General features: G+C 35.4%; 1 protein-coding gene across 1 annotated transcript in view; it reads right to left on the reverse strand.

Moving 5' to 3' along the window:
- unc5ca (unc-5 netrin receptor Ca) overlaps nucleotides 1-20,237 on the reverse strand; it is a 139,140-nt gene that overhangs the window by 66,966 nt on the left and 51,937 nt on the right. Inside the window, exons 2-3 of the mRNA XM_026240521.1 lie at nucleotides 11,002-11,235; nucleotides 1,134-1,277 (exon numbers count right to left, since the gene is read on the reverse strand). Coding sequence (XP_026096306.1) covers nucleotides 1,134-1,277; nucleotides 11,002-11,235 — 378 coding nt within the window. The remainder of the gene's footprint in view (nucleotides 1-1,133; nucleotides 1,278-11,001; nucleotides 11,236-20,237) is intronic.

The following is a 20,237-nucleotide window of genomic DNA, read 5'->3' on the forward strand; positions in this document are numbered from 1 at the left end:
AATTTATTTGGGCACTAAATTTGTGTTCGGCGGTGAATCAGTGAGAGATAATCTATCATCTTGCTCAATCTTCCTGTCATGTCTGTGGCTCTCCCTGTGATAGCGGCAGTACATGGAGTGTGTTTTTGTGCGAGTGTGTTTGTATCCTGTGTGTGCTGGCGTGTGACAAGGAGAGAATTTCTGCCTGGTTCAGTCACCCATAAAATAACCCAGCTGAGAGTTCCCACAATGCCCCTCTGCTCACAATAGTATGACTGAATGAGTCAACAAACACAAACACCTTTGTAAATACATCAACACATCTGGGGACTTTCCATTGATAATCTGTTGTTTTTGATTTAAGATAATTACTAAGCTGCTCACTCTATACACACCTGAAACATACAACCATGTTAGATGAATATAGACTATCCGTCCGTCTGTCCGTCTGTCTGTCTGTCTATCTATCTATCTATCTATCTATCTATCTATCTATCTATCTATCTATCTATCTATCTATCTAATCCATCTATGTCTGTTTAACAGTCTATAGGTCTGTCTATCCATCTATCCACCAATTCCAAAGCTTTGGATTGATTTATTTAGCTCTGATCCTGAAAGCATCCAGATGAGAGGAAGTTTCTAGTGTTGTACTGCCAGTCGGCTTCAGTCTCTGTGTCTCTGTGTCTATCACACACACACACACACACACACACACACACACACACACACACACACACACACACACACACACAGTGAGCCCGAGACGACAGAGGGAGAGTGAAGTGCCCTTGGGCTGCACCGATAACCTGCTCCCAACTCACACACACTCAAGATGAACTGCAGGAAATTAACAAGATTAATACGACCATAAAGTGATGTCCAGACAGTCCCCTGAGTGTGTGTGTGTTTGTGTGCTCCAGACTGTCTCCTGTCAGCAGTCTCTGATCTGCATAAATGCTCCATTACCTTCAGCCCGCTTACAGACTTCCTCACAGACCGTGTATGTGTGTGTGTGTGTGTGTGTGTCAATAAACATGAAGCCAAAGTGTCTGTCAGACAGAGAAATCTCCTGCAGTCAAAGCAGACAGAGCAAAGACTCTTCTCATTAAAGCAGTGTGTGTGTGTGTGAGAGAGAGTGTGTTTATACTCACATGCGATGCGAACGTGCACCTTGCGGCTCTTGGTGGTTCCTGCGGAGCTCCAGGCGACACATTGGCACCAGTAATCTTCCAAACCAAACAACTCCTCCACCTGCTGCCGGGAGATCTCGATCCGCGCTTCCCTCACCACCAAACCTGCATACACACACACACACACGCATCAGACTCATGTCACCAGACGTGTGGCTATCGGCACAGCGTCTGGTCCACATTGACTGAAACACGCACAGATTTTTGCCAAAACTACTAATCTGACTGCACATTTCAAATGAAATGTTTGTTTTTTAACTAGGCAATCCAATTAAACTATCTTTACAAGTACTTGCAAAGGAAGTGTAGCTGCGTGAGTTTTGTGAGAATCGTTGATCAAAGAAGCCTCAGGATGGCTGTGTTTGCCTTTCCTAACATATCTACAAAATATGCCAAGAACGCTTTCTTTTCATGTTGCTAACGAAACAAGAGACAGGATTTTTGTGTAAACATTCCCATCTCAAAGCGTTCCTCTAGCTCAAACGGCAGAGCTAGCAATCTCAAGGTCATGGGTAGGAATTGATAAACTGTACAGTTTGAATGCAATTTAAGTCAGATAGGATAAAAGTGTGTCAAAACCATTAAGTGTTAAATGTGCAAACATTTCAGCTTCATGCCCAACCCTGCTTCAATATCTGGACATCTCTGAATGAGATCATGTCTTCAAAAGATATAAGACTGCATGTAAAAAATATCTTGTTAAATTAACGTAAAAAAAAAAAAAACACTGGCAGCTGTGTGGCTGACAGAAATTAAATAAAAATATAAAAAAAGAATTAAAACAAATTAACAATAAACAATGACAAAATGTAACAATTAATGCACCCTAATGTACATGAAAAAAAGATTTATGTCAAATATAATCATGTGTGATGTTCCTTTACTGTAAATACCATAAATTATACAATAATTGATAGTTTTAAATTTAAACATAATTAATACCATAGTTCATTGTCCTTCGTAGATTTAACGCGTTAATAAGATTAATTAATAATGGATAAAAATAACGCATTAAAATTATTAACACATTTTAACACTTGCCCCGCCCCAGACCTGTGTGGATCATCTGCCATTTCCAACGCTATCTCACAACCAATTCGTACGTATTTTACGAGGTGGCTTATTATTACAAATATGTACGATCTCACTCGTACGATTTTATAACATTTGTCTAAACCCCAGTGTTGGTTAGCTTTAGGTAATTCGTACAAATTCATACAAATTGTGCAACTCGTAAAATACGTACGATTTGGCAAAAAGTGTGGTCGTACGAATTTGTAGGAATAAGCCATCTCGTGAAAAATGTACGAATTGCCGTGAGATCGGGTTGGCCATTTCATACAGTCGACTGATGACTAATATGAGGCAGAGCAAGAACTTATAGCGTCCCTATGTCCTTAAAATTCAAACTATGGGGCAAAACGCCCGTTTGATATGTTTTCTCATATTTACATCACATAGTTAAGAAATATCACATGAGAAGTAGGCTAAGTGCAATATCACACCAGTGCAAATGTGATACTCATCTTATACAACAGTTCATTAAGAACTAGTTAGTTTTGTTACATTTTGCCAAACAAAATATAAAGACAAATCAGAACTGTTCATCCCCGAGCAACCCACAGCAGCATTTTATTTCTTAATCCACGTTTTGAACAAATTTGGTGAACCATTTGGCATGATTGGCCATAGTCGCGTTGGCTTTGAAGTGGCGCTGCACAGACCGATTGAAGTGTGACATCACAGTACCGCGAGATCGATTCAAAAGCACAAGGAGTCGTCTGATCTCGAAGCTCTTGTGGTTCTTTGATGTCACACACCGATCGGTCGGATGATGACGATCCGCTTCAAGTCAAACAAGACTAATGATTCAACGAACCACTCATAAAGAACCATTTACTTCACTCCTGAATGAATCATTCATTTGAACGAATCAAACGAATGAATAAATGACTCGATGACTTAATCATAAAGACATTACCACCACCTACTGGCAGTTTTAGTTTATTATTTAGAGTATCATTTCATTAAAGAAATAATTCAATATTATCTTAGTAATAATTATAAAATTAAGAAAATAAATTATTAAAGTTATAGTTCACCCAACCAAAACTGACAATTATGTCATCATTTACTCATATTTAAGAGTATATATAATAAATTTTATCAAACAAAATATTTCTTGCTGAACCTTCTTTTTGTCATCTCTGTTTGATGCTTTGCACAACAATGACTTTAAATTATATTTTCAGAGAAATTTCTCCAAATTTGATGTGCGATTAATTAGATTAATTAATCACCACATCATGTATTTAATTGTTAATCATTTCTATATATATATATATATATATATATATATATATATATATATATATATATATATATATATATATAAATATAAAATATAATAGTATATATATGTGATACTAAAATAACACTGTTGCTTATTCAAGAACATTTCCCTCATATTGTCCAAGTCTGTATGACCGTGTAACACAACAACACGATGCTGTAAAATGTTATGCACAATGTTCACACGTAATTGCATAAATCAGGCCTGTCATTTTGATAAAGCTGTTGACATTTTTGTGTGCAAAGTTCCTCACATGCCCCATGAACAGATTCTGAGGCTACATCTGTCTCAGTGCCGATCACACCGATGTCGCATGATGTTTTTATATATATTTTAGTGCTCTGCCAGCAGACAGCACTGCACTTCTGTTGTACATGTATAAATAACGAACCCCCAGTGTCTCCATGACATATTCCCTGATAGAAATCAATAGTTCACACTTAACCTCTGTGTTTATTTGTTTAGTGCAGTGCGTGTTTGTGTTTATGGCAGCATTTGGTGCAGAATGCTGGATGTGAATGGCAGAAACCTGTAGCCTTGAACAGAAGGAGTAAGGTGAAAACACACACATTTACACACATGAATGTTTTAACAAACATCACTCATGGTCAAGCAAATATGAAGCTAGTCTTGCATAGCCAGACCTTCAGCATGATGGTTGAAGATCTGGAATCCATGGCAGCTTTCATTGGCCAAGCCCCGCCCATGAAGCCATTTGACTGACATGTCAAACAACCAATCACAGTTTCTTTTCAGTGTCACGTTTCGGTCGTGGAAAAGTTGCCACAATATAAGACCATGTGTAAAACTCTCAGACGTATTTTAAAGATTATATGCAGCAAACGTGAAATATTTCACATACTTTTGAGAAAACATAACTGTGTGTCATCACAGTTGTAAACACGACGGCTTTCTTCTTTCATGACGGGGTTTGGTGCCAAGGCATCTTTGTTTCCAGGTAGAACATTAAATAACATGACACACATGTCTCCTGGAAATCCTGTATAATACAACCAATCCAATGACGACTTCAAAACTCCTGAAGTGTTTCCACTTTTGTGTGCCATATGCATCAGAGCAGGATTCACAAAGGATGAGGTGAAGAATACAGTCAAGAATTCAGTGCAGTGAGTGAAACAACATTAATATCAATAGACCAATGTAAGTCTGTTGGATTCTTTTTTTCACTGTTTGTATTATCTGATCACAAGAAGCAGCACACCTCTCCTCAATAACACATGATTTGAGGAATCATTCACGTCTGAAGCACAATCACTGCAGGACAACACACACTGAACCTTAACATTTATTGTTTTTATTTTCAAAGCGCTATGAGCACAAGCAATAATACTGGTACCTTAAAAACACCTCTTACGATGACTGCTGGTTGAATATCAATACAGCGCTGCCTTGCAAGCATAAAAACACACAAAGCATGTAAAAGCACACGTACATAAACACAGGCAGAAAATCAATGCAAGCACACACATTTTTGTTTTGGATTATAGTGAATATGAGTTGCGATTTTCTCTTTGGGCCATCTGTCAAGAACAGACAAGAATCTGGATCAATGAAGACTGTTCAAAGGTTTTGGATCAGTAAGATTGTTTTATTATTTTTCTTAAGAAATAAATTGTTTTATTCAGCTAGGATGAAACAAATAGTTCAAAGTTGACAGTAAAGACATTTATAATCTATAACGAAAGATTTATATTTCAAAAAAATCCTGTTCTTTTGAAATGTGCTATTCATCCAAAAATCCTGAAAAAAAATGTATTATGCTTTCCACAAAAAAAGCAGCACAACTGTTTTCAACAATGTTAATAACATAAATGTTTCTTAAGCAGCAAATCAGCATGAATGATTTCTGAAGGATCATGTGTCACTGAAGTCTTTGAGTGCTGATTCAACTTTGTATCACAGGAATAAATTCTATATACAGTATTGTTCAAAATAATAGCAGTACAATGTGACTAACCAGAATAATCAAGGTTTTTAGTATATTTTTTATTGCTACGTGGCAAACAAGTTACCAGTAGGTTCAGTAGATTGTCAGAAAACAAACAAGACCCAGCATTCATGATATGCACGCTCTTAAGGCTGTGCAATTGGGCAATTAGTTGAATTAGTTGAAAGGGGTGTGTTCAAAAAAATAGCAGTGTGGCATTCAATCACTGAGGTCATCAATTTTGTGAAGAAACGGGTGTGAATCAGGTGGCCCCTATTTAAGGATGAAGCCAGCACTTGTTGAACATGCATTTGAAAGCTGAGGAAAATGGGTCGTTCAAGACATTGTTCAGAAGAACAGCGTACTTTGATTAAAAAGTTGATTAGAGAGGGGAAAACCTATAAAGAGGTGCAAAAAATGATAGGCTGTTCAGCTAAAATGATCTCCAATGCCTTAAAATGGAGAGCAAAACCAGAGAGACGTGGAAGAAAACGGAAGACAACCATCAAAATGGATAGAAGAATAACCAGAATGGCAAAGGCTCAGCCAATGATCACCTCCAGGATGATCAAAGACAGTCTGGAGTTACCTGTAAGTACTGTGACAGTTAGAAGACGTCTGTGTGAAGCTAATCTATTTTCAAGAATCCCCCGCAAAGTCCCTCTGTTAAAAAAAAGGCATGTGCAGAAGAGGTTACAATTTGCCAAAGAACACATCAACTGGCATAAAGAGAAATGGAGGAACATTTTGTGGACTGATGAGAGTAAAATTGTTCTTTTTGGGTCCAAGGGCCACAGGCAGTTTGTGAGACGACCCCCAAACTCTGAATTCAAGCCACAGTACACAGTGAAGACAGTGAAGCATGGAGGTGCAAGCATCATGATATGGGCATGTTTCTCCTACTATGGTGTTGGGCCTATTTATCGCATACCAGGGATCATGGATCAGTTTGCATATGTTAAAATACTTGAAGAGGTCATGTTGCCCTATGCTGAAGAGGACATGCCCTTGAAATGGTTGTTTCAACAAGACAATGACCCAAAACACACTAGTAAACGGGCAAAGTCTTGGTTCCAAACCAACAAAATTAATGTTATGGAGTGGCCAGCCCAATCTCCAGACCTTAATCCAATTGAGAACTTGTGGGGTGATATCAAAAATGCTGTTTCTGAAGCAAAACCAAGAAATGTGAATGAATTGTGGAATGTTGTTAAAGAATCATGGAGTGGAATAACAGCTGAGAGGTGCCACAAGTTGGTTGACTCCATGCTACACAGATGTCAAGCAGTTTTAAAAAACTGTGGTCATACAACTAAATATTAGTTTAGTGATTCACAGGATTGCTAAATCCCAGAAAAAAAAAATGTTTGTACAAAATAGTTTTGAGTTTGTACAGTCAAAGGTAGACACTGCTATTTTTTTGAACACACCCCTTTCAACTAATTGCCCAATTGCACAGCCTTAAGAGCGTGCATATCATGAATGCTGGGTCTTGTTTGTTTTCTGACAATCTACTGAACCTACTGGTAACTTGTTTGCCACGTAGCAATAAAAAATATACTAAAAACCTTGATTATTCTGGTTAGTCACATTGTACTGCTATTATTTTGAACAAGACTGTATATAAAAAAAAATCAAATTGAAAACTACGGAGCCCCACACATGGCATGCAGGAAAAAAAAATAGGAGGCTAAATCGTGTGCACGATTTACTATTTAATTACCTCTATTTATAAATTGTGCACACTATTTAATAATTTGTTTCCTTGGTTTGCTAAATTATGTACATGATTTATAAATCGAGGGAACAAATTAGTAAATCGTGCACACAATTTATTTATTTTTTCTTGCATGAGTGAGGAGCTCCGTAGAAAAATATATCACAATAGTATTAGTTTTTTGTTTTTTTGTTTTTTACTGTATTTTTGATCAAATAAATGCAACCTTAGTGAGATCTATTTCAAAAGCATCAAAAACCAACCCCAAACTTTTGAATGATAGTTTATATTTTAAATTAGAGAGCGTTAAGACTAAGACATTTAAATACAATCCTAGATTTCAAATTGAGTTGCATAAAAGTATCTGGAGTCAGTAAATTTGATTTTTGTGCATCAGTTTAAACAATCATTTCCAATGAATCAAGTGATTCAAGAATTAATTTCTAAACTGTAAAAAATAAGTTGCTGCCTTAAATTTTTAAGTACAATCAACTTAGCTGTTTAAGTAAATTCAACTTAAATCACATTAAACTGGCTTTAAAAATAAGTTGAAGCTTGTACAACATCGCTGTAGTTATTTTGAGGAGTTATGTAAATTAGTGTAAAGTAAAACTGTAAAGTAAACTCAAAATTGCGAGACATAAAGTCCCAATTCTGAGAAATAAAGTCAGAACTGTGAGATACAAAATCAGTTTATATCTAGCAATTCTGACTTTATAACATGAAATTGTAAGTTATATATAAGCTCGCAATTCAGAGAAAAAAGTCAGAATGGCGAGTTTTTATCTCACAATTGGGACTGTATATCTTTCGATTCTGACTTTATAACTCACAATTGTGAGTTTATATCATGCAATTCTGTGAAAAGTCAGAATTGTAAGATAAAAGTAGCAACAACTTTTTTTTTTTTTTGTGAAAACAGGCTTCCAGATTTTTCATATCTTAAAATATTAGATGAATTATTAGAAATTTTCTGAAAGCTGTTCTTTTGTGTAAATATATTAAGAGATCTGTTTAAACGAGGCCCTCTGAGACGAAGACCACAGCAGGAAAGAGTCTTTCTGACTGAACCAGATAATGAGGCTCAATCTGAATCTTTTGCACAATTTAGACACACAAACCATTCATCGCGCACACCGTGAGCCGATTACACACCAGCTTTCATGACAAGGAACAGATTTAACCTTGTTTACTCACAATCGCCAAAACGAAAAATGAAATTGATTCATAACTATATTACACCATCCCAAATAGAGACAGATAGCGATGCCAGAGGGAGCCCGCGGCCGGTGAACAAAAACAGACCTCTGACAGAAATCTAATTAAAAGCATAAACTATATCTCTCTCGCTCGCTCTCTCTCTCTAAATCTCTTTCTCTCTCACACGCACTATAATCTTTTATGATAAACATTACAGTGGCACATTAAAGTTCAATGACGGTGTTTAGAGCAGTCAGCCCTGTTTCGGTGGCCCGTAATAACTCCACGCTCTGACCCCGAGTAATATCCGAGGTGTGATTATGACAGTAAAGTTTCCACCGCAGAGATATTAGAGCAGAATTACTGCGGCGGGTTGATATCAAAGATCCATTAGAGTCATTAGCTCAATAGGAGCTTGTTAACTTCTGCGTAATGAATTGAGCTCTTTGCTCACCCACACAGAGAGCGACTCGTGTCGGGTTCTCTTTCGGTGAGGTGACTGTGCTTCAGCCTCAGCCAAAATGTGCTATTTTCATTCTGAATGATTGAACATTAGTGGAGGGCTGCTATAGTTTCCCAACCTTGAAATGCACGGCAGTGCTTCTGTCTTCTGCAGCAAACATTGGGCCTAGAACATATGCAGATATGTGAGAGAAAACCCTTAGTTTCATTTTAAAAGAGTTGCATGCTATAGGAGAAAGATTGCCCTAAACTCTCTTATACTATAGCTAGATTTCTCATTCAGTCTGGAGTCAGCAAATTATTATTTTTAATCAGAAAGAATGCATTAAATTGATCAATATTGTAAATTGTAATTCGAAGACTGGAATAATAATGCTGAAAATTCATTAATAAATTGAATTTTACAATCTATTACAATAGAAAACACAATCATTTTAAAATGAAATAATAGTTCACAATATTACTGATTTTACTGTATTTTTTAACAAATAAATGCAGCCTTGGTGAGCAGAAGTGATTTCTTTAAACATTAAAAAGTCTTACAATCCCCAAACTGCTGAATGTAGTAGTAGATAATAAAATTTTTAATTTATGTTGCATTATCACTTATTCATCTTCCTAAATATACCAAAGCTTTAACCAATATGCCAGTGCCCATACGGTTTATTACTGCACATTCAAATTTCCTTCTATGAAACTTTTTGAAAGTGGGAAGAAATTACTTGGTGCACATTTAACCTATGAATTGTAGCATATTAGCTTTTCACTATCACCAAAAGTGGACCTAGATCACTCACTGTTCTTGTCTTGTACTCTGTGTTCTGTTCTCGCAGTGTGAAAAAGACATTTATGCATTTGGCATATGCTTTGACTTTGCATTGAAGGTATGCATACAGTTCATGCATTCCCTGGGAACTGAACCCATGACAATGGCATTGCTAATACTATGTGATACTGTTTGAGCTACAGAATCGTGAAAGAAAAAGACAACAGACACTGTCATTTACTGAACAACACTTAAAAACCAGAGCAATGCCACAAAGCAACAATTTTTGGTTCTTCAGAGAACTGTTTAGTGAAAGGTTTTTGTTAGTGTGAAGCACCTTTAAACAGAGCCTACTGTGCAATGGAAATGCATGTTAAACATTCTTCATGAAACCATAAAATCAATAAAACATCTTTATTATAAGCAGTGCGTATCTTATCTAATTATTTCACTTGGAATCTTGTTCTCTAGTATATTCTGGATGACATTAACTTTGCAACACAGACACAGTTATTAAACTGAACTGAATCAACATTAAACTGACCTGAGCTGAATAATAACTCTACTCTAGATTAGTATTTGTAGCTAATTATACACACAAAAAAATATGTATAGAACTCACTTGAAAACAATTTTCACTCAGAAATGGTTAGCAAATTTGAATCTGAAACACTGAACTTGTCTCATAATTGATAAACTTTGCAACACAGACAGTTTTTGAACTAAATTGATCTAAATACTGGCAAAACTGTCATGTGTAGAGCTTCTTTACAGCTGAAACATTCAGTGTCATAACTACTTATTAATGTGTATAAGTAATCTAAAAAAGAGAAATAATGACTTCCTAATTTCAGAATTCAGACTTTTTTTTTTAAATCACTCACAGCTCTGACGTTTTTCTCACAGTTCGGAAAAAATGCACAATATAAACTCTTTATTCTTTATAAATTGCAAGACAGAATCATTGACTTATGCAATAGAAAAAAAAAGTCAGAATTGCAAGATATAAACACAGAATTTTGAGATTAAAAGTTGTAATATTTGTATTTTTTTTTTTAATCCTATGGAAGAAAAAGCTTCCAAATGTATTCACATGGAGCAGTCAGTTAAAGTGGATTAGGACGGTCGTGTCTCTGGTCACACTTAGTGTTAACTTTACTCCCTGTGTGGCAGTCATATAAAGAAGCCTTCATAAAAAAGCTTTCATAACATTACATAAATAATACACAAACCTGTAGATGTCAGGAAGGGGTTTATCTATCTCTCTAGCAGCACCTTTAGCAATGAAAACCATGAATAAAGTAGGGCTATCACATTTTTATTGCACTGTAATGTTTCCGACCCATAAAGGAGAGTGACGGTGTGTGTGTGTGTGCGACTGACCCGACGTCTCGTCCACACGCTCCTCTATGGTGTGCTCTCTCTGATGGACCCACTCGCCGTTGCATTTGAAGTAGATCTGAGCGGCAGGCGTGGCCGTGCAGTAGAGATTGACAGCTTTGTTTTTGATGATGTAAGCGTCCTCCGGCTCCAGCAGGAAGTGTGGGAGGGGCTCCGGAGGGTCGCTGGGGAAGGTCTCTGGCAGCTCACCCAACCCCAACAGGAAGTCATCATCACCTGGGAAAAAAACACAGACAACATGAAGCCCCAGGAAGTGAGTGAGGAACGCTGCTTTTTTATGCGTTTCATGATTTCAATTAGATTACAGGTTTGAAAATCATCAATTCCAACAAGAGTGCAGTTAGATTTTCGAAAGAAATGAATACTTTGATTTAGCATAGATGTATGAAAGTGATCATTTTAATTTACATTTTGAAATATATTACAACATAAAAGATATTAGAAAATGCAATAATATTTCACAATAATAATAATCAAAAGGGATATTTAAATTTACACTATAAAAGTAGGTTACAATATGTAACAGCTATTTTAAATTGTAAAAATGTATCGTAATATTACTAAACCAAAGTGATATTTTAATTTATGTTTTAAAATATATAACATGAACATAAATTAACATAAAAGTTATTTTAATTTGCAATCATATATTTTTACAACTACTCAAAAGTGATATTTTGATTTACATTTTAAAATATATTATACTATAAAAAAATGTTTTGATTGTAATAGCATTTCTATTAATAATAAAATAACTATTTACAGTTATTTTAAACTGCAATACAATTTATTTTGATTGGTGATGCACATTTAATAACACTGTATAAAATGAGTATAAATTATTTTTACAATAGATAACATCTCTCAATACCAGAGAATAAACTTTTGCAACAGAAATCCCCATTACGCCAATGTATTCACAAATGTCAGTTTTCTCAGAGCCTCTTATACTGTAATTTGTGTTGTTTGGGGTCCGGAGGGGCTTCACACGCAGAAACTGGTGCAGGCCTGTTTTTGGGTCTCATTATGAAACAGGATCTCACAGTTATCTCTAACTGATCCCTGGTTAATGGAGTAACTGCTGCTTATTTGTAGCTCAAGTTCAAATAAACATGACATCGTGGGATCTCTGACGTTCTTCCTTAAAATCCCTCAAAATTCAGCATCTCTGAACAGACAAAACAACAAACATGTTAAACATTTTTAAAATAATGAACGAACGAATGAATGAATGAATTAATTAATGAATTAATATTAGAATGAACAAAAATCAATGAAAACATGAATGAATTAATGAATGAATCAAAAGCTAATCAATCAAGGAGCACACAAATGAACAAATACGCTAATGAATGAACATGACTAAATAAATGTACAGAAAAGAGAACAAACATATAAATCAAAGTAATGAATACATATGAAAAAATGACCAAGTAAATAAACCAATGAAATAATGAACACATTCACATAATAAACTAATTAACAAAAATAACAAGCATGAATGAATGGATGAATCAATCAATAGACTAAAGAATCAAAAAAACAATTAGACACAGAACACAATAAAAACCAAAACAAATGAATGAACAGATGAACATGACAAAAGAACAAAACAAACAAAGAACAAACATGTGTTATAGTAATGAAAGAACAATTAAAGATATGACCAACTAATGAAAGAAACAACTGATGAATAAATTAAACTAATAAACTAATGATCAAAACCAGTGGAACTGGTTTTTTGAACAACTCTTCAAACCAATGAACCAAAGAGAACAGAAAAACAACAAATGAACGTAACAACAAATAAACTAATGAATGAACAAATGAACATGACTCAATTCACGAATGAACAGACGAAAAAAGAAACATGAATTACAAATGAATGAAACGCATGAAACAAATAAAAACTTGAATAAACTAATGAATGAATGAATTAATAAAATATACTAACAAATGAACGGAAGAATCAATCAACAAACTAATGAATCAGACATAAACAGACAAGAGAACAGCACAACAGGTAAACCAATGAATGAACCGACGAAAGAACCCACCAAAATAATGAATTAATAAATGAACAAATAAATTCAACTAATGAAAGAATGAACAAATTACAGAATAAATGAATGAACAAAAAAATGGTTGAACTGATGGACCGATCAGTTAAAATAACTCCTGTTTATGTCTGTACACTCTTAAAAATAAAGGTGCATACAAGTTTTTTCAAATAAAAACTATTTATGGTTCCACAGAGAACCATTCAGTCAAAGGTTCTTTAAAGAAGCATCTCGTTCTCAAATTTTTATAATCTGAAGAACCTTCTTTTGCCACAAAGAAGCTTTTGTGAAATGGAAAGGTTCTTCAGATGTTAAAGAAACCATTTAGACAACAAAGGTTCTTCTATGGCATTGTGAAGCACCTTTATTTTTAAGAGTGTAGTGCAATTTCACTTCCTGCATAAATGCAGAGATCTTCAATATTACACAGACACACACATGCACATAATGGATGGATCGTAACCAAGGACGCATCGATCTCTGGACTCATCAATACATATACCGGATTGCTAACATTACACTAACATACACATGGCACGAGCGTCAGATTATTATTGAATGCCTCCATTAGATGCCCACTGACCCGTCTGATGGCACGCAGTCCGGCTCATAACTCTTCTCTGACTGTCTCACACACACACAGAGCTGCTTTCACCTCAAATTAACTCTCTGTAGGGTACATTACCTTCCATTAATGGGTCACGGCACAGCCATGCTATCTAGTGACGGGTCGAGGGTCGCGTCTGTTTTGTTTGGGTCTGTGTCGTGTTTGCAGATGTTATTATGAGACAAATGATCGGAGATGACTCAGTTATTTAAATCCCAGATTAATCTAATACACACAAACAGTCTCTCTGTTATTTACTCTATTAAAACACACAAACAAAATTGATACTCTTCAAATAAAAGGCCTGAAACCTATGTAAAGTAGGGGTGGGAATCTTTAGGCATCTCACGATCCGGTGCGATTCAATTCTGGGAATCATGACTCAATCCTAAAATAATTCTTAACCTTCTTTTCTTTTTCTTATTAATTCATGGGTTCATTGCATACCAAATGTAAACTATTAAGCGTATATGTTTAGTTATAAATATATAACTACATATACCTTTAAAACAAGCGCCAGCTGACTCATTTGTAACCAGAAATGGATGAATGAACAAATGAATAAATATGTGAAGAACAAAAATCAATAAACACATGAATAAATAGATTAATCAATCAATGAGTAATTAATGAAAGAACACAGTAATAGACACATAAACAGGAAAAGTAATACACTAACAAACAATTAAACTAAATGGATAAACAAAAAAAGAATAAACATATGAATTATAAAATAATGAATGAATTTATAAAGATTTTAACAGACTAAAGAATTAATAAAAAATGGTGAAAAAACAATTTAAACACAAAGGAATGAATCTTCAAACAAATTAATAATCAAGAAGGAATAAATCTACAAATGAATGAACAAAAGAATAATGGAATTAATCTACAATTTAATGAACAAACAAGAATGTCTGAATCTATGAAGAAGTGAACAAAAGAACAATGATGGAACAAATCTATGAACGAACAAACAAACAAACAAACAAGAATGAAGGAGTTAATCTGCAAACTAATGATCAAACCAGAATTAAGATGATCACGTAAACAAACAAGAATAAACGAGTGAATCTACGAATGAACAAACACACAAAAATGAAGGGATGAATCTACGAACGAATGAACAAACAAACAAGCAAGAATAAAGGCATGAATGTGTGAATAAATGAACAAATAACTGAACAAGAATGAAGGAATGAATCTACAACCGAATGAACAAACAAAAATAAATGAATGAATCTACGAATTAACAAACAGAAAAAAAAGAAAGAACTAATCTATGAACAAATGTACAAACGATCTAATGAACAAACAAGAAAAGATCCATCTATGATTGCATGAACAAACAAGAATACATGAGTGAATCTATGCAAACGCAAACAAAGTAGAATGAAGTAATGAAACTAAGAATAAATGAAAGAACTAAGGAATCAACAAATGAATGAATGCATGAAATGAATTAATATGTGAATTAACAAAAAGCATTAATTCAGAAAGCTTAACACACAGTCTAAGCACTCGTTTCTAGTTTTTACAATCGAAGCACAATTAAATTTTTTTCCTTCCACCCCTAAAATAAAGTATGTAAAGATCAGAGAGAAGGTGGAAAATCGTTGTGGAAAACTGAATTATACTAACATTAGACTAACATTATAAGGGACAAATGAAATGCTCCCGAAGTGCAGAGTAAAGGCCATTGCACATTTCTGTCTGAAATTTTCGCAAGTTGAAAGATAAATTCCACCTCATGTTGTGTCAATCACGTTTACACCCTGACTCCGAAACTTTCGTCCGTCACCAAAAAATTCTGATCACGTAACATGCATTGTGATATGAAAGAATGACGAATACAAAAAAAAAAAAAAAAAAACCTATGCGAAAATTTCGGACTAGTGTGCAAGTGCCTTGAGTCATCTGAAAGCTCTCTGTTTCTCTGGCTGTTCTCCAGTGCTATTCTCACCGTCTCTCCTCTCAGATGCCAGAGGGTCCAGCGCTGGTTCAGATGATTAACTCTCTTAATAATGGGGCTTAAAGACCAAGCTGGGACCTTTCACACGACGAGAGCACGAGCGGGATAACGTTTATTAGCTTAACCTTCCGGCGTGTGTGAGTGTATTATTGATGAACAGTGAATGGTCCACTACTGCAGAAATATTCCAGGTTAAATACAACTTAACCTCTATTGATGGCATCAGAGACATGCCGCCAGCTACTACAGCAAATAATCCCTCCATCTGTAAAAACGAGCAGAAATCATGTTTACACCAATGAATTTCTAATGGGCGTCTATGGGCCAAGACATTCTGGAGGGAATCAGTTTTAATCTATCTATCGCACATGTCTGCCTTCGAGTTTGTCCAAGATTATTCAGACAAGCTGCTGCTTCATTAAACAGGACTGCAGAATTGATACGAGTGCAAATAAAATAAAAAAAGTAACAATAATAAAATAGATGAATAACAATCAGAGAGACAGATTATTAAATAAAAATAAATAAACAATGAAGAAAAAGTATTTGTGCAATAGCATGAGAAAATGTATATATCAGTATATAATGTTTATAATCAAATTAACTTACATTAATTCATTTAAAACACACAAATATTTAGTCCCTTACAAAAATTATCATGAGTGTCTGAATTTTAAACTAATTAATAAAAAAAAAATATATATATATATATATATATATATATATATATAAAAAACAAGGATCTGAAGTGCTGATAAGAAAAAAATGCTAAATTGATCAGTATATCAGTATATAATTGTTAATAATAGGGGTGTAACGATACGTGTATTCGTATTGAACCGTTTGGTACGAGGCTTTCGGTTCGGTACGCGGTACGCATTATGTACCGAACGGTTCGTTGGACTAATTAATTATATTTGAAAAAAAAAAAGTTAAATATAATGATATACGTTCAACAAGGTAGCCCAATAACCCAAACGACGTAACAGGCAACGCCCCTGACACCCCCGAAGAAGAAAAAAACACCAACTTATATGTTTATGTTAGGCTACTCAAAATAGCCAATGCGTTTAACAGACCAGAAATAGAAGATCCTCCAATAACAAACAGACATCACCTTAGTGTGTCAGTATCTGGGAAAAGACGAAAAAAAGGAGAAACATACACGCAACAAACTATCCCCGCAGCATTTAGACAGACACTTCCAACGGATTCAAACAGGGCAAAAGACATCACCGCGGCGATTGGTAGGCTTCATTTACGTTATAGCTGCGGATATGAGACCTTACTATTTACCATTCATTCTGTCATCACCATTATAGCTTACAGGGAATCCAAAGTGCACCCAAACACCAGACCTGTTGGTTATTGGAGGATCTTCTATTTCTGGTCTGTTAAATGCATTAGACATTTTGCAACGAGCCTTCAGCACGTGCTGAGTGAGCGAGCGCCTTAGAGGCCGTTCACATATCGCGCCTAAAAACGCGTGGAAAACGCTAGGCGCGTCTTTCTCCTCCTTTCCAAAGTGCTCGGGCAGAAGCGCCCCTGAGGCGTCTGCCTTTGCTAAGCAACAATGACGTGCTCTCTCCATTAAGATGCGGAAATTTCAGCAAAGGATAAATGGATTTGCAGCTCTAAAAATCGCTTGCAGTAGGCTAGCTCTGCAACTAAATTTATTTCAAAATTGCAATCCATATACAGCTATGATCAGCTGTTCCTTCATCTTGGCTGAGCTTTCAACGTTGTTACGGGAAAGGATGAAGCTGATTGGTTAGTTCATGTCACATGACCCACGGTGCGCTTGCGGCATTCTGAAAAGTTGAGATGTTTTTACATTTTGCTGTATCTAAAATGTACCGAACCGTACCGAACCGAACCGTGACATCAGTGTATCGTATCGAACCGAACCGTGAATTTTGTGAACCGTTACACCCCTAGTTAATAATCAAACAAATTAATATATATATATATTTATTATTTAATCATTTACATTAATCATTATATACATACTTATATTAACAATTCACAAATATGACTTTACCATTACAAAATAATACTATAAGAATCAGAATAAATAAATATATAAATAAACTCAAGGCTTTAAGTATTAATGCAATATAAAAAAAATATCATTTTATCATTTTAATATCAAAATATATTTTTTTAAATTGCAAAATCTGTGTCAATGTATATAATATTATCATTAATAATCAGATGACTCAATATTCATTATATTGATACAAATACAAATTATTTCAAATTAGTATCTTTACTCTTGTAAAAAGTACTGTACCACAAAAAAAAACATAAAAAACAATGAATACATGAATGAATGAATGAATGAGCTCAGCCATATTCATATGTTTATTTGCACTGTTGCTTGTATCCTTGCATCCTTGACTTCATACAAACATATGCAAACATATAGACAAGTCAAAATCCATGTTTGTCGAACTCAAGAGCATTCCACAGATGCTGTCCATAAACATTACGTCAATTAATGCAATCATAGATCAAACAGAAACGACACACGGCACTCCAGCAATCCACGTTCTATGTGTGTGTGTGTGTGTGTGTGTGTGTGTGTCTGTGCGTATTAGACACAAAGTCAAGAAGAGGCAGTGTAGTGTTGATGAGCTCTTATAATCAACAGTGTTTATCACTCGCCCCCAGACTCATCATTTACACACCGCACTATGATAAACATCACTTTTAATTACTGACCCAGCGTGAGGAAACACACCGCCAAGAGCAGCCGGCACTTCAAAGCTATCAGGAGCAACCAGACCGAGCCGCATATAAGTGTGTGTGTGTGTGTGTTTACACCGTGTTCAATATCAACCCAACACATGCTCATTTAAATACAGACAATAGCTGTGTTTGTTCTAAAGAACACTCATGTGAACACTCATCCATCATACACGACACACACACACACACACACTAAATCTCAGCTGGACTCTCTCTGACTCACACGTTTACTTTACACACTCATTATAATTGCTATAGACTAACCTGAAACATAAAATACTCATGGACATTTAAAATAGAACCTTTATAGATACTTAAAAATATGTAAAATTAAATTAATTATAATACGCATAATTAATCAATTAATGAATTAAAGTCTAAAATAATTAATTACGTGTATGTGAGTAATTGAATTGTAATCAATATAATTGGTATACTTTTATTTATACTTTTAAAATAATTTATATGTGTGTAAATTGAATTGAGTAATATATATTAGGGATGCACCGAATCCAGATTTTTGGGGTTCGGCCGAATACCGAATCCACTGTTTAAGATTCAACTGTAAAAAAAGAAAAAAAAAGAATAGGCAACATTATGCCAGGATGACATGGATAGTAGGCCGTTTAGTTTTCGTTTATAACAGTAGGATAGGCTACGATTAGAATCGTAGCCAAATATTATGGAAAATATTACGGAAAAATCACACACATCTCCTGCATCATAATTAAATTAACGTAAAACCTCTAACCTTTTCACATGAAATGAAAGTTTCCTTTAAAAAAAACAAGACGCTTTGCATTAACAGGTGACAGCCGGTTGCGAGTGTGGGAATGAATGTCCCCAGCAGTACTGAAAAGTCTTTCACTGGGTACAGAGGTTGGTGGCGCACAGAGGTAGATCTTTGCCATTTTTGGCAGCATTGGAAATCGCTGCTGGTTTGTCTTCCACCACTGAAGAGACAAATGAACATGTAGCTCGACTTGAATCGCCTTATTTTGGTTGAAAGTACTGCCAAACAAAACTTTTTTTTTGCTTACGAGTTCCATTTTCAGATTCTCACAGGGGCCGTTTACATATTGCGTCTTTTACGCGCTCAAGTTCGTTATTTCAAATGTAGGCACGCGGTATGTTTTTTCAAGGCGCGTCCACACCTCTTGGAGTTAAAAACTTCTCAACTTTTCAGAATGCCGAAAGTGCACCGCAGGTCATATGACAAGAACCAACTCAATCAGCTTCCTTCGGGGTGAAATTCCCCGTGGTTTTTGTGTTTTGGAAGAATGCCCAAGCACTGCAGCGTGTTTTACTTATAATAATTATTTTAGCAGAGTTACAGCAAGGGTTTTTCGGTGTTGGAAATCCATTGCTGAAATGTCCTTGTTGTAACGGAGATCACAGCTGATGGTTGCTTAGCAGCGACAGATGCCTCAGGAGCGCAACTGCCCGAGCACTTTGGAAAGAATGAGAAAGCGACGCACCTAGCGTTTTCCACGCGTTTTTGGGCACGACATGTGAACCATTCGAACGGTCCACATGTAAACACTTTCACGTAATCAATAGCCGCGTGACGTCGACCAGCATAGCGCAAGCCTAGGATTCAGTTCGGTGGAAAAAAATCTAAGGTTCAGCCGAAACCGAACCCCGTCAAAAAGCCCAGTATTCAGCCGAATCCTGGATTCGGTGCATCCCTAAATATATATATATATATATATATATATATATATATATATTAACTGTTGAATTTAATGACAACTTGCATGCAAAGAGATTTTATAAATGTTTTACACAGAAATGTGTTCTGCTTGTTGTCACGCATTGGTGATACAAA

Source organism: Carassius auratus, linkage group LG30F (assembly GCF_003368295.1).
Source record: "Carassius auratus strain Wakin linkage group LG30F, ASM336829v1, whole genome shotgun sequence".
NCBI classification, from domain to species: Eukaryota; Metazoa; Chordata; class Actinopteri; order Cypriniformes; family Cyprinidae; genus Carassius; species Carassius auratus.